A 16,337-nucleotide genomic window follows, 5' to 3' on the forward strand; every position below is an offset into this window, starting at 1 on the left:
CACAGAAACTGAAAGAGTGAGAGAGACAGAAGAAAGAAGCATGAAGTAGGGAATGAGGAGTAGAGAATGTCACCAACGGGGAATTACATGTGACCAAAAAATCTAAAGATTATGACTGGGTACATATGAAAAATAGGTACAGTCCAGGTGTAGTGGCTCACACCTGTAATCCCAGCACTTTGGGAAGCCGAGGTGGGTGGATTGCTTGAGCCCAGGAGTTTGAGACCAGCCTGGGCAACATGGTGAAACCCCATCTCTACAAAAAATACAAAAATTAGCCAGGCATGGTGGCACACAACTGTAATCTCAGCTACTCAGGAAGCTGAGGTGGGAAGATCAATTGAGCCCAGGAGGCAGAGGTTGCAGTGAGCTGTGATCATGCCACTGCACTCCAGCCTGGGTGACAGGGCAAGACCCTGTCTCAAAAAAAAAAAAAAGAAAGAAAGAAAAGTAGATACAGTCATCCATGGGTTCAACCAACTTCAGATCAAAAATATTTGAAAAAAATTCTATGAATTTCCAAAAGCAAAATCTGAATTTGCTGTATGCCAGGTACTATGTTGAATCCACAAAAATGAAGTGATGTGTAGGCATTGTATTAGGTATATTAAGTAACCTAGAGGTAATGAAAAGTGTACAGGAGCATGTGTGCAGGTTATATGCAAATACTATGCCATTTTATATAAGGCACTTGAGCATCTGAAGATTTTGGTATCTGCAGATGGTCCTGGAATCAACCCCCAACAAATACTGAGGGACAACTGTACATGTGAGAGCTATGGGCTACTGTGTCAAACTGAAACAACTAATGACAAACATTAAGGCAGTTATGTTAATTATTATTTATGGCATGTACAATATGTAGTAGGTACTGTATCAAATTTTAATCTCTTAATATTTTCTCTAATTTCTAGGCTTTTGCAGAAATGCTGAAAGTGAACAAAACTTTGAAGAGCTTAAATGTGGAGTCCAACTTTATCACAGGAGTTGGGATTCTGGCACTGATTGATGCGTTAAGAGATAATGAAACCCTGGCAGAGGTCAAGATTGACAATCAGGTCAATATTCTACAATAATAACGTCGAGGAAGCTACAGCCCACGCTGCTGTGTAGGGCTTGGCGACTCCGGATGGGGATGGGAGGCGGGCTGTCAGGGATCCCTGTTGGAAGATGCTGGGCTGAAAGGAGAGCTGACATTTGGGGTATCTAGAATATTAACTCAATGTATATAACAGTGTATACAATGTAAAGGTGTATACTCTCCCTAGATCATTTTAAGAGAATTTAGATGGCTATCTAGTTTGAACTGAGAGGACTCTTACATGTGACCTAGTCCACCTTCCAATTTTTCAGCTCTGTGCTGGCAAGGTCCACATTGTAGGGTTTTTGTAAAAGACAGAGAGATACATGTTAGAAATGTTTCCATCCAGAGTAGCTATTAATTTTTTTATTTGAAAAAATATTTGTTAAATGTCTCCTTCAGTCCTTCAAAGTAAATACATTTTGTAAACTCTGAAGGTGGAAAAGAGGATTATGTCTTAAAATTTAACCCAGTGCTTCTTAATCCATGTTTTTCATTTTTTTATTGAGATATAATTACATACAGTAAAATTCATTTTCTTAAAGTATACAGCTAAATGGTTTTTAGTATATTTGTAGAGTTTTGCAGCCATTACCACTAATTCCAGAACATTTTCATTACCCCAAAAAGAAACCCCATACCCATTAGCAGTCACTCCCTATTCACCCCTCTCACCAGGCTCTGGCAATCACTCATCCACTTTCTGTTTCTTAGGATTTGCCTATTCTGGACAGCTTATATCTGTGGAATCAAACAATATTTGATCTTTTTGTGCCTGGCTTCTTTCACCTGGCATAATGTTCTGGAGGTTCATCTGTATTGTAGCATACATCAGGACCTCATTCTTTTATGACTGAATAATATTCTATTCCATTTGGGGTGTGTCCACATACGGGACACTAGAAATAATGCTGCTGTGAACATTCATTACAAACTCCAACATGGACATAGATTTTCATTTCTCTTCAGTATATAGCTAGGAGTGTATTGCTGGGTCACATGGTAACTCTATGTTTAACTTTTTGAGCAGCAGCCAGTTTTCCACAGTAGCTGTACCATTTTACATTCCTCCCAGCAATGTCCCCATTTTTCCACATTCTTGCCAACACTTGTTATTATCTATCTTTTTTATTATACTTATCCTAGTGGGTATGAAGTGATATGTCCTTATAGTAATTCACACTTTTTTGAGGTCTATATGATCATATTACTGAACTTTAAAAAGTTTTGTGTGTGTGTGTGTGTGTGTGTGTGTGTGTGTGTGTGTGTGTGTGTGTGTGTATAAAGTTCCAGTGAGGCTGTGGTGATGATTGGGTCAATGGGTAAAATCCCCTTCCTGTGACAAACATTTCATAGCTTTAAGTGACCAGTTTTCTACAACAAACAATTTGTTCTCAGTTGCAAATCAGTCCTTGGAACTACTGAACTATGTATATGTTGTAGGAATTGGGAACATTTAAAGAGATCAAAGAATCAGCATGTGCCTGAATGTCTTAATTTACCTTGATAAGTATTTTGATCTAGTTTATTAATATTGTTCTTTTTTTCTAATTACTCCAGAGGCAGCAGTTGGGGACAGCTGTAGAATTGGAAATGGCCAAGATGCTCGAGGAAAATACAAATATCCTTAAATTTGGATATCAGTTTACACAGCAGGGACCACGAACCAGAGCAGCTAATGCTATAACAAAAAACAATGACTTAGGTAAGACATAGTATCGATCAAGTTTCTGAGTTCTATCACAAGCTAACGTATTGGGGAAACTTCTTTCCCTCTTAAGAATAAATTCTAACAGAGAAGTTATTTGGCCTTTGTTTCTAAAATCTGCATGGTCCTTTATATACTGATTGAATTCAAGTTCAATTAAAGTGAGGTTGTGATGATTCGGTCAGTGGGTAAAATCAGCTTCCTGTGACAAGCGTATTTCATAGTTTTAAGTGACCAGTTTTCTACAACAAACAATTTGTTCTCAGTTACAGATCAGTCCTTGGAACTATTGAAACAAAGGTTTCAACATTATCGGAAAGTTTTTTGCCCTTTTAATCAAGCAGACCCAGATAGAAATTCAATTTTATATGATAGAATGTGGAATATAGAAATATGTAAAATAGAGAATAATTATATTTCTCACCCAGGTTTTTTGTTGTTGATTTTTTTTTTTTTTTTGAGACGGAGCCTCGCTGTGTTGCGAGGCAGGAGTGCAGTGGCGCCATCTCGGCACACTGCAACCTCCGCCTCCCAGGTTCAAGTGATTCTCCTCCCTCAGCCTCCCGAGTAGCTGGGACTACAGGCGTGCGTGCCATGCCCAGCTAATTTTTGTATTTTTTTTTTTTTTTTTTGAGACAGAGTCTTGCTCTGTTGCCCAGGCTGGAGTGCAGTGGCACGATCTCGGCTCACTGCAAGCCCCGCCTTCCGGGTTCACGCCATTCTCCTGCCTCAGCCTCCTGAGTAGCTGGGGCTACAGGCACCCGCCACCTCGCCCGGCTAATTTTTTTTGTATTTTTAGTAGAGACAGGGTTTCACCGTGTTAGCCAGGATGGTCTCGATCTGACCTCATGATCCACCCGCCTCGGCCTCCCAAAGTGCTGGGATTACAAGCGTGAGCCACCGCGCCCGGCCAATTTTTGTATTTTTAGTAGAAATGGGGTTTCACCATGTTGGCCAGGGTGGTCTCACTCTCTTGACCTCACGGTCTGCCGGCCTCGGCCTCCCGAAGTGCTGGGATTACAGGCGTGAGCCACCGCACCTGGGCCCTCACCCAGGTTTTATAGTCTGGTATGTACGTGTTTGCTCGTCTTCCTAAAAGGACTGTTGTGGAACTGTCTTCTCACTGCATACATCTAGGTCAGTAATCTCTCATTCTCCTATGGTTCCTATTTAATTGCTTGAGGCTTGTGGCTTCTGTTTGAAATAGACTTTCCAGCCAAGGCTGAATTAAAGAATATGGTACTTAGAATTTTATTTCTACATGTTTCCAAAAGTTGACTCTTTTAAATTAGGATGTTTGCCATTGAAGTATTTTTAAAGATGCCTCTTATGCAAGAAGTAAAACAAGACTTCTCAAAAGGAGTGACATTTCAACGTGTTGCCATTCTCTTAAGCTTCAGCCATATTTGAGTTCACATTCTGTAAAAGTTTCTGGAGCAGGAAAAAATAGCACTTCATTTCTTTAATCCAGATCACGTGGAAAATATTAGCTCAAACTCTTTCTGTCCTTTGTATGACTGTGGTTTCCCAGAGGAGATGTTAGCTGCTTGCTTTTGAAAATAGAAAATTGGTGTGTTTTGGTGTATTGTTGATTCCAAATGTAGTTTGCAAAGTCATGCTAATTGTTTTAGTATTGCTTCACTAGTTAGCTTCTATTTTTTCCTTCAGGCATTTAATTTGGCTTCTTAGAGCAGCGTTTTAAGAGAACTTCGTAAAGAAGTTCTAGCTGGACTTCATAAATAATTGGAAAGCTTTAAAAACACATAGATTATTGGCTTAAAATGGCTTTCTTCACCCCAGAAAGATGGTTGACCAGGGCCTCAAGACCATCACATAACCCTACTTTGATGGATAATGAAGCCAAGTGCTCTATTGAATGTTTACTATGTTCTCATTAGTGCGCTACACAGCCACGAGGTACAGATACTGTTGTTCTCCTGTTATGCAGGATAAGTTGAGGCTCAAAGAAGTTAACTAACTTGCCAAAAAACACACTACAGAAAAGTGACAGAGCGAGTTTCCTTAGAGGTTCTGATTTAGTCTGTGATGGGATTTGGGTTGTAGGCATTTCACACTCAGAAACCCTGGCTGGTTTCTCCAGTGTTGAGTGGATATTTGAGTTTCTGAGTTCATCATTGTTATACATCTTAAGCAGGTGTGCCCCATATGTCCTCTACTTATCACAGCATTTGTCCCATTTTTTAAATTGCCTTTTACTCAGAAAACTAATTATATGTAGTAGTCTTACTTCCAAAGACTATATGCTTTTTGAGGGCAGGGACTATGTTGTTGGCAGGGGCCATGTCCGACTATTGAATCCCAACTCTTTTAAAACCATGCCTGACACACAATAGGTACTTAAGAAAACTGGATTAAGTGAATAAATAAGTGGTAGAATTTGAACTCTCTCAAAGTTATAATTTTCTGGTACCTAAATAGCCATAAACTAAGCCAGAAGTATCCTCCATTTTTCCTCTCCTTGGAAACTACCTTAACAAGCCCCAACCAGCTCTGTTACTTACCTCCCTCCAGGAGGCAGGTGATTCCAGCAGCTGTCCCTCCAGGAGCTGTACAGTGAATGTCTATAAACGTCACGGCAGGGGCGCTGACCTTTGCAAGGCTTCAGCAGTTGTGCTTTTTTGTGAAGCCTGTTTTGGTAGACACTTTGCCTGCATTTCTGTAAGAAAAGAAATGTCCAGTGTTAGAGTGAGGGAGATTTGGGCAAATGCAAGATGGGGTGTGGGGGGTGCAAATGAAAACCATTTCCTAGGCTGCTTTATGTTGTTTCTGAGCAATTGAATAGCCGTGCACAGTGGTGTGTGATAGAGGAAGAGAAGACCATGTTGAAGAAGCTGTGTTCTGACCCAAAGCAGAAGCAAGAGAAAGCAAGCAGCTTTGTTCCTGGAACTCTCTAGACTCCCAGTTACACTGTTTCATTCTGATCCAAACTAGATTTTCAAACGTGAGTCTCATGCATGAAATGACAATAAGCACATTCCTGGATAGGGCAATTATAGATAAAAGCTCAAATTTGAGAGCAAGCAAGTTATTTATATGCTGATGGCAGCCTGTGGATTTTAAGAACTGACTCTTATATCATGATGCTGGCTCCTGAATAAACTTTCAATGAGTACTTGTTGTTTAAAGCTAACATTTAAAAAGTGGTATCAGCAGATTGAGGCCGGGTGCAGTGGCTCACGCCTGTAATCCAAGCACTTTGAGAGACCCAGGTGGGTGGATCACCTGAGGTCAGGAGTTTGAGACCAGCCTGGCCAACATGGTGAAACTAAAAATACAAAAATTAGCCAGGTGTGGTGGCAGGTACCTGTAATCCTAGCTACTCGGGAGGGTGAGGCATGAGAATTGGTTGAACCCGGGAGGCGGAGGTTGCAGTGAGCCGAGGTTGCACCACAGTACTCCAGCCTGGGCTATAGAGTGAGACTTTGTCTAAAAAAAAAAAAAGTGATATCAATAAATTTAAGAGGGAGTGTTGGTAGAATACACTGAAATTACATGGTTAAAGAACTTTGATTTATTTGGATTTTATGCAGAAGGCATTAGAGAGCCATTAGAGGCCACCGAATACATGGTTAAGATACTTCAAAAACAAAAACTGCTCTTATTGCTCTATTAGAGTTAGAAAATGAAGTTAGTTAGGACATTCGCAATTAACTAATGGTGGCGTATTGACAACTTATATCAGTGGAGTGTGTTTTGGTAAGAAATTGGACCAGATCCAAAGAATTGTTAATAGGGCAAAATTTATAAGCCTGCCATCTAGAGGATGAGCTGAGGAATTGCTGGAAGGTAACAAGTGAGCACCAGGTGAGAAAGAGGGGTCAGAAATGGCCCGTTGCCCCATTGTCCTCTGTTGTGCACACAGTGGCAGCAACCTCTCATTCTTCCGCTCGGCTTAACTTTTTTTCAGCTGTATACTCTGACCTCTGCCTAATAGATAAAGATTGAAAAGCCTGAAGACCATGTTTTCTGACATATTGGTCTCAGCAGCCTGATATGTACTAACTCAAAAGAGATAATCAAAGAACAAGACTTGAAACTTGTACAGAATCTGCTGGGCATATAGTTCTTTTTCACCTTGTAGATGGGGCTTTATCAGATCTTTGAGTTCTGATTTTGATAACATCGTTCCCTCTCTCATTGTTTTCTTAGTCTCAGCTATTCATTGAAATAATTCTACCTGCTCTCCATCTCTCCAGCTAAGAAGTGTCACAGCTGTAACAGCAAAGAGGTTCTATGGTATACATGCCATATTCTATTTACCTTTGAGTCTCACATTACTGTCTTTACACTAGTTAACTGCATATTCCATTTTCTAGACCTTTTTTGTTTGCTGCACTCTGTCCTGTAGATCTTTTCTATAACATGCATTTTAGTATCTGAAGTGGTATGCCAGTAACATCCAAACCCTGCTGCAATTCAAAATTTTCTTTGAAATGTTCTACCCTAAAGAATTATCTGGGCTGGGCGCGGTGGCTCACGCCTGTAATGCCAGCACTTTGGGAGGCTGAGGCGGGCTGATCACCTGAGGTCAGGAGTTCGAGACCAGCCTCAACATGGAAAAACCCCGTCTCTACTTTAAAAAGTACAAAATTAGCCAGGTGTGGTGTTGCATGCCTGTAATCCCAGCTACTCGGGAGGCTGAGGCAGGAGAATTGCTTGAACCTGGGTGGTGGAGGTTGCGGTGAGCCGAGATCGCGCCATTGCACTCCAGCCTGGGCAACAAGAGCGAAACTCCGTCTCAAAAAAAAAAAAAGAATTATCTGAAGTTTGCCTTTCAGACATTTCTATATTTTTCAGAGATCTATATACATGATTTGATATTTGAGGGCTCAAGTCTCCATTTAGTTTTTTTTCTTAATACTTCAGTGAACACATGAAACTTGTCTTTGTTAGCATGGATTAAAATTAGAGTCGGTTGCTTGCTTTGACAGCGCATACACTAAAATTGGAATGATACAGAGAAGATGAGCATGTCCCCTTGCAAGGATGACACACACATTCATGAAGCAATCCCTATTTTTATTGAGTTCTGGCAAAAAATAAATAAAATAAACTTAAGAGTCAGGCGAACTTAATTAGATAAGTATAAAAATGTTCGTGGGAACCTGATACTTCAGTCCTGGTTTTATTTTCAAGCAAGCACCCAGCCTGTGGCTGAACAAGATTTTATATACGTCATCTGAACGTATGGTCTTATCTATTAAAGGCTGACAAACAGAAGTCAGCAGTCAGAATAGCACAAGAGCAGAGTGTCTATGGCCTGGCCAGGACACCAGGTGCACCTGTTGGCTTCTAGTTCCTCTGTCAAACAGCCAATTTAGGCCAAAATACACACTACAGAAGTGACAGAGCCATGATTCACTCTATTTGTCACCAACTCTGGAACCTGTGGTTTTTGTCCTCTCTAGGAGCTGGCCACAATGCTGAGAGCCCTGAATTGGTGGCACTCAGTGAATGCTCTCTAGTGGCTGATAGGTGAGAGTGCAGGTAGCAAGATCTGAAGTTGAAGACCTTGTTCTGCTACTAGAGAACACCCCTGAGTAGTTTGGCATCACCAGTCCAGGAAGAGGCTGGTAGTCTCAGATACATACATGTACCGTTCTTTGCTGCAAAAGCTGAGCTGGTTGACTGGCCACTTAGGCAGCCAAAGTTTACGGTAGCCAGAAGTGACCACACCATATTACCAGGGTCTGAGATTTTCATTACTTTGTATTTGTTGTTTTATCAGACCCTGAACTGGTTTATATTACAGGAGACAAAAGAAGGAAAATTCAGAAAGCAGTAGCAAATCACTTACCTATAAAAATGACAGAAATGTTTTTGGTATATTCTTTTACAGCCTAAGGAAATACATTGTAGTGTCTAATCAGGAGAGCATGCAAATAGTTACTTTTAATATGTTCTAACCCCAGCTGCCTGAATGTCACTTCAAAATTTAACACACTAATTTATTAGCTGTTTTTTAAAACCTGAGTATGTACTTTTTCAGTAAACAAATGACTTGGGCTGGGCGCAGTGGCTCACACCTGTAATCCCAGCACTTTGGGATGCTGAGGCGGGCAGATCACTTGAGCTCAGGAGTCCAAGACCAGCCTAGGCAAGATAGTGAGACCTAATGTCTGTTTTATTAATAAATTACAAAGTTAAAAATAAACAAAAACAAATGACTTGTAGGTGATTGCTGACCATTCTGTTTTAGATTTCTAGTGCTGCTGCTGTGTAAGCACAGCTATGAGTCATTGAGCTTAGGGCATGTAATTCTTTTGTTGAAACCCCTTGGTTCTCAACAAGTAAATGACAGTGGTGAATGATGGGAAGTAGGTTTTTTTTTTTTTTTTTAAATTAGTGGTCATGTGAACTGGAAATGGACATTTCAATTTTGTAAAACTTATAACTGGATTATGCAGAAACTTGCTTGTTATAAGCAAGTTACCATTGTAAAAACTAATAGAGATTTCTAACATAGTTTCTTTTATTTTTCTCATAGTGCGTAAGAGACGAGTTGAAGGAGATCACCAGTAAGTCTGCCAAGGTGTAATCTTTGGAAGACTTCAGAAGATCACCAAGGGCTCATGTTGGTGACATCATGTAAAATTTTCCTGGGTAGAAGGGAAAAGACTGGAAAAATTTTTTTAGTGACATGCATTTTTTTTTTAGTTGTTATCAAATTGTAAAATCAGTAATGTGATATTTTATATTCTGAAACATTTCTACTTTCTGCTAAAATCAATTTTAATTTAGTTTAATTGAATGATTTATGATGAATCTTGGGCCAAAAAATACAATTGTAAAAAATTTCACAGGTCATTTGTGTAGAATAATTTGAACATTGTGAGGACCAATCTTTTTTAAATCAAAAGGGATGTTGCTGGTATCAGAATTGTTATTGCTTCATTTAGACATAAAACACTTAAGTGTTTTCTTCACTCCGTGACCTGGAGAGTTTTCCATTTTTAAAAATACATGAACTTGGCAAGGGTGTGATTTTTCTTTATCAAGAGAACAAAATGCCAGAATGTTAAAACAGTTAACTCAAAATCTGGTCATCTGTGTAGGAGCTAAAGCAGGTCTCCAGGGAGAGAGGGTGGTCGTCTGTGCATTCCAGGTTACTGCACTTGTCTGATGTGACATAGCAACACCCAGGTTTTCTTAAAACAAAGTCATCAGCTTTGCCAGGTTACATACTTTATTTAAAAGTATAGTGAGGTCGAAGTTCATTCCAGTGTTTCATTTTAATAATGTGGGCATTATTAAATTTTTGTGGAAGCTAATAGTAAAACATAAAAGCTGTTTTCACCACCTCCCTCCCCACCCCCCAAAAAAGGCGTACAGCCAACTCTTAGTTATTTAGGGTAAGAGAAAAAAGAAAACTGTTAAACAGTGAAATCAAAGATAATAAATATGATAGATTTCCAGTATGAGGCACTTGCAAAACAGTCGTTTAAACTGATGGTTACTGTAAGTCAGTTGGAAGCTGGCATGTATGTAAATTACTTGGTGTTACACCATATCCGAAGAAGTTCCTATGTGCAGTGCCGAATTGCATAAACAGTATTTAATCACTGCTACAAATCTTCCAGCCAAGAAGGAAAACTGCTATTCTTCATAAATCTGATTTTTAGTATATGCTTCCTTTCATCTTATACTTTTATCCATATTTATAAAAGTCATTTCTATAATAAAAGCAGTCTTTCTTGCTCAAAGTGTTAAGGTGAACCATTGAATAGAGTACTGTGGTCGGGAGACTGACTTGAGACTGCAGAGCTGATGCTGGGTAGAGGGTCTGGACTTGTATTCATGTTCTGTCTCAGGGCAGCTCCTGGAGCAGGAGATGGCAGAGGCATTTACAGCTGCAGAAAACAGGGAGGAATGGAATCTGAGGTAACCCTGGCCTCAAAATTCAGGCCTGGGTGTATCATTTACAGAGATTTTTCTGAAGGGAAAAGTCTCATTTCTGAGGAAGGCAAGGTGGCTAATCATTATTAATTTTTTTTTAAACTTTTTGGGCCGGGCGCGGTGGCTCACGCTTGTAATCCCAGCACTTTTGGGAAGCCAAAGTGGGTGGATCACTTAAGGTCAGGAGTTCAAGACCAGCCTGGCCAACATGGTGAAACCCTGTCTCTACTAAAAATCAAAAAAGTAGCCAGGTGTGGTGGTGCACACCTGTAATCCCAGCTACTCGGGAGGCTGAGGCAGGAGAATTGCTTGAACCTGGCAGATGGAGGTTGCAGTGAGCCGAGATCGTACCACTGCACTGCAGTCTGGGTGACAAAGCAAGACTCTGTCTCAAAAAACAAACAAACAAACTTTTTGAAATTGAATTGCAATATGTCTGCTACTTTGGCTTGGGCTGGACAGTTTATCTAATAAGCAAGGCAGCTTCTTGTGTGCTATGGTAATAAGCCTTCTTAACAGGCTAAGCTTCCCTCTTAAGAACTGTGGTGTTTCTCTGTTTTTTTTTTTGTTTTGGTTTGTTTTGGGTTTTTTGTTTTGGTTTGTTTTGTTTTTTAAATCAGTATCCAATGTTTTATAGGGGCCAAAGATTAACTTTGCACTATTCCCTGTCAGTTAAAGGCCACTGATATTTTTCTAAGTTAGCAAGGCTCACTTGCTTGCTTTCTTGCCTCCCTTGCCTCCATCCCTCTCCCTTCCTACCTTGTCTATTTACCTATTTCTCTCCCTCCCTCTCTTCTCTCTTTTTTTTTCCCCACATATGCAGCTTTTTGATTGTACTTGATTTTATAGAGACTGCACAGTTCCAGCAAGATTGGGAGTCAGGCATGGAGCAGGCATCTCAGGCTACCAGAAAGAATTGGTCACCTAGACTTTCAGTCAGGCATCCTCATTTGCATTGTCCTGTAAGTCAATCAGTTGATAAATAGTTCTCCCTTCATCCCTTAAGTTTTGTTTTTGTTTTTGTTTTTAATATAGGCAAGTGGGACTCTACCTAGAATTTTGCATCATACTTATGGGTAATATCTTTTTCATGTATTATTTATCAAAGTATGAAGTTGAGTATTTTGCTTGTACCATTTCCATTCTGCATTATAGTAGTTCATTGTATAACTGAAAGAAATGATTTCTTCATAAGTGACATTAAATATGAACATTCATCCAATTGAATTTACAAAATCTTTCCAAAATTATAAGGGAGAAAAATCGGGTTTACTTTAATCTTTAAAAATCTGGACCTCTTAGTAACTTTCAGTATTTCTAAATTGCTCTAAAATTTTATAATAAATAGATTAGGGTTTTGCAATAGTCTTAATTTTTAAGCCAAAGGTTTTCTGAGACCTTAGGTTTTGTAGTCTAACCAGCTTATCTGGTTATTTAAAAGAATATTCTTTGTGTTTTTAAATTGCTATTTTTAAAAAAGCTTTTTATTACCCATTTTATAAAATGTTATACTCATATTTGTCTGAATTTTTCCAGTATTCCTACATGAAATTGTATGTATTAAAAACTCAATATTAGTGGCAAATATTAATACTATTAAAATGGATTTTGGTGCTATATTCTTGTAGCTAAAGCCTAGTAGAATTCTCAAGAATAGGTGAAATACACTTTCAAAGTTGCCTGTCATTTAAAAGACCAAATAAGCATTTTGTATTAAATAAATTAGCAGATGGTTAGAGACTTCAAGGAGAGTTAGCTTGGTCATTTAATTGCGACTTCATTTTATTTGATTGAAATAACCCACATCCTTGCTTTGTATAAGATATGCACTCTGGAGAAGTTACATGTAAATAGAATTCCATAAATTGTTTTCCAGTTGACTGAGTATCTGTTGTGTTTTTGTTTAAAAAGAGGATTCCATGACATAATAAAAATTATTTTAAAAAATGTTTTGGGCCGGGTGCGGTGGCTCACGCTTGTAATCCTAGCACTTTGGGAGGCCGAGGCGGGCGGATCACCTGAGGTCAGGAGTTCGAGACCAGCCTGACCAACATGGAGAAACCCTGTCTCTACTAAAAATACAAAATTAGCCAGGCGTGGTGGTGCACACCTGTGATCTCAGCTACTCAGGAGGCTGAGGCAGGAGAATCGCTAGAACCTGGGAGGCGGAGATTGCAGTTAGCTGAGGTCGCGCCATTGCACTCCAGCATGGGCAACAAGAGTGAAACTCCGTCTCAAAAAAAAAAAAAAAAAAAAAGAGCTATACTTTTAGTACTTTGGGAGACCAAGCAGGGAGGATTACTTGAGCCCAGGAGTTTGAGACCACCATGGACAACATAGCAAGACCCCATCTTTACAAAAAATTTAAAAATTAGCCAGACACCTATAGTACCAGCTACTTAGGAGTCTAAAGTGGGAGAATTGCTTGAGCCTGGGAGGTTGAAGCAGCAGTGAGCTTTGATCATGCCACTGCATTCCAGCCTGGGTAACAGAGTGAGACTCTGTCTCAAAAAAACAAAACACAACAAAAAAATGGGTTTTTTTGTTGTTGTTTTTGTCTTTTACTTAGGACATCTGCTCTAGAGGCTAGATAAAAATAGATTGTAATGGCCGGGTGCAGTGGCTCACACTTGTAATCCCAGCACTGTGGAGGCTGAGGTGGGCGGATCACTTGAGGTCAGGAGTACGAGACCAGTCTGGCCAACATGGCGAAACCCCATCTCTACTAAAAATACAAAAAATTAGTTGGGCGTGGTGATGCGCACCTGTAATTCTAGCTACTCGGGAGCCTAAGGCAGGAGAATCACTTGAACCTGGGATGCAGAGGTTGCAGTGAGCCGAGATCGTGACATTGCACTCCAGCCTGGGTGACAGGGTGAGACTCCATCTCAAAAAAATATATATATTAAGAAATACCACCAGCAGTGTTTTGCTAACATAGCTGTAACAAATTATTAAATTCTTTTTTTTTTTTTTAAGATGGAGGTTCACTCTTGTCGCCCAGGCTGGAGTGCAATGGCACGATCTCAGCTCACTGCAACCTCCGCCTCCTGGGTTCAAATGATTCTCCTGCCTCAGCCTCCTGGGTAGCTGGGACTACAGGTGCCCGCCACCACGCCTGACTAATTTTTGTATTTTCAGTAGAGACGGAGTTTCACCATCTTGGCCAGGCTGGTCTCGAACCCCTGACCTCGTAATCCACCCGCCTCGGCCTCCCAAAGTGCTGGGATTACAGGTGTTTGCCACCGCGCCCAGCCCAAATTATTACATTCTTAAGACAGACACCTCTTAGAATCTATATATATGAGGTTTTACTCCCTTTTCTACACTCAGTATGTTTTAATTGGTGCAAAGCAATTAATTGGCCTAAAATGTTTCAAATATTATAGTCTATACATTCAGAGAGTAAGGTTTAAGAATGAATTATTGGTGCTTCTTGGTGGGTGTATATAGCAGTTTTTAGAAGTTTAAATTTCACCTCTACTCAGAAAGATAAGCTTTTGATTCAGTGGTTTCAAATTTTTAGATCAATCCATTTAAGAATTGTTTTTTCCAATGTATACACACGTATAACATAAAAATTTTTGTAATTTCAAATGTCTTTTTTTCAGTTTTTTGGATGAATTATTATATTTGGTTTCAGTTACATTTAAAAGCTTGAAAATTACCTTTGTAACAATCATTTGAATATCATTCATTGTCACATGAAATCAGGTATTTACGTTTTTTTCTAATGCTAAAATATCCAACATTGTAATTGCCCTATTTTTCCATTTTTATAAGTATAAAAGCAATGAATTTTAACACTGATATTTAAATAATACAAAATATTATCCAAATTCATAACAGCACAGTGAAGTTTCTTTTGAAGACTATGTACTAGAAGCATTTAGAACTTACCAATATATACTGGGATAAATCATTTCAATAAAGTTTATCAAATATTCTGTAAACTTGGACTTTTTGAAAAAGCACATAATCCCTTTAGTTCTTAAGTTCTAAAATTCATTCCTTACATCCTTCTTCAAGAAAAAGTTTATCAGTTTCCCTGAGTTATTCAGTCCTACCTGTTATGGACTGAATGTTTGTATCCACACCCGCCCCCCCACCCCAAATTCACATGTTGAAGCCCTAACCTCCAATGTGATGGTATTTGGAGATGGGGCCTTTGGAAGGTAATTAAGGCTAGATAGGGTCACAAGGTTGGTCACCTTATGATGGCATTTGTGTTCTTATACAAAGAGACAGGAGACTCTCTCCATCATGTGAAGATACAGCAAAACAGCAGCTGTCTGCAAGCCAGGAAGGGAACCCTCACCAGGAACCAAACCATGATCTCGGACTTTCCAGCCTCTAGGAACGTAAGCAATAAATTTCTGTTATTTAAGCCACCCAGTCTATGGTATCTTGTTAGGACAATCTGACCTGACTAAATACCACCATATTAAGTTGAATCATATAAAATTAGTTATAATAGTTGAACACTTTTACTCATAAAAATAGTAATTTCCTAAGGTTCAACCTAATATCATCAGTACTAGGTCCTGTCTGTTCATAAAATTGAATTGAGTTGACAAATACGAAAAGAGCAGGGTCGGACAGGTGCGGTGGCTCACGCCTGTAATCCCAGCACTTTGGGAGGCCGAGGCAGGCAGATCACCTGAGGTGAGGAGTTCAAGACCAGCCTGGCCAACATGGTGAAACTCTGTCTCTACTAAAAATACAAAAATTAGGCAGGCATGGTGGCGCATGCCTGTAGTCCCAGCTACTCAGGAGGTTGAGGCAGGAGAATAACTTGAAACCAGGAGGTGAAGGTTGCAGTGAGCTGAAATCGCACCACTGCACTCCAGCCTGGGCAATAGAGTGAGACTCTGTCTCAAAAAAAAAAAAAAAAAAAAAAGAGCAGGGTCCTGTGATACAGTACACTCTGAACCTGATGGGAACCAGTCCTTCTAATAAACTAGAGATGGCTTTTACAGTAAAGCAAAGACATCTCTTATCAATCACCTATATCCATGAATCAAAAGAGAAAACCAGGTCAGGCATGATGGCTCACACCTATAATCACAGCATTTTGGGAGGTTGAGGTGGGCAGATCACCTGAGGTCAGGAATTTGAGACTAGCCTGGCCAACATGGCAAAACCCCATCTCTAATAAAAATACAAAAATTAGCCGGGTGTAATGGCACACGCCTGTAATCCCAGGTACTCAGGAGGCTGAGGCATGAGAATCGCTTGAACCTGGGAGGCAGAGGCTACAATGAACTGAGATCACCACTGTGCTCCAGCCTGGGCAACAGAGCAAGACCCTTCTCAAAAAAAAAAAAAAAAAAAAAAAAAAAAAAAAAAAAGGCTGGGCTCAGAGGCTCACACCTGTAATCCCAACACTTTGGGAGGCCAAGGTGGGCGGATCACCTGAGGTCAGGAGTTCAAGACCAGCCTGGCCAACATGGCAAAACCCCGTCTCTACTAAAACTACAAAAATTAGGTGCATTGGCGGGTGTCCATAATTCCAGCTACTCCGGAGGCTGAGACAGGAGAATCGCTTGAGCCCAGGAGGCAGAGGTTGCAGTGAGCTGAGATCACGCCACTGTACTCCAGCCTAGGTGACAGGGTGAGACTCCATCTCAA

The 16,337-nt window shown here is 39.9% G+C and overlaps 1 protein-coding gene and 1 non-coding gene across 2 annotated transcripts in view; both read left to right on the forward strand.

Annotated features, from left to right (window-relative positions):
* Positions 1-12,586, forward strand: part of TMOD3 (tropomodulin 3) — an 85,685-nt gene extending 73,099 nt beyond the window's left edge. Inside the window, exons 8-10 of the mRNA XM_019010835.4 lie at positions 915-1,058; positions 2,642-2,786; positions 9,298-12,586. Coding sequence (XP_018866380.2) covers positions 915-1,058; positions 2,642-2,786; positions 9,298-9,332 — 324 coding nt within the window. The 3' untranslated portion in view covers positions 9,333-12,586. The remainder of the gene's footprint in view (positions 1-914; positions 1,059-2,641; positions 2,787-9,297) is intronic.
* LOC115931002 (U6 spliceosomal RNA) lies at positions 7,728-7,831 on the forward strand. Its single transcript, XR_004067577.1, has one exon. It is a non-coding gene; the product is annotated as a U6 spliceosomal RNA (small nuclear RNA).
* Positions 12,587-16,337: the final 3,751 nt, after the last annotated feature.

Source organism: Gorilla gorilla, chromosome 16 (genome assembly GCF_029281585.2).
Source record: "Gorilla gorilla gorilla isolate KB3781 chromosome 16, NHGRI_mGorGor1-v2.1_pri, whole genome shotgun sequence".
Taxonomy (NCBI): Eukaryota; Metazoa; Chordata; class Mammalia; order Primates; family Hominidae; genus Gorilla; species Gorilla gorilla.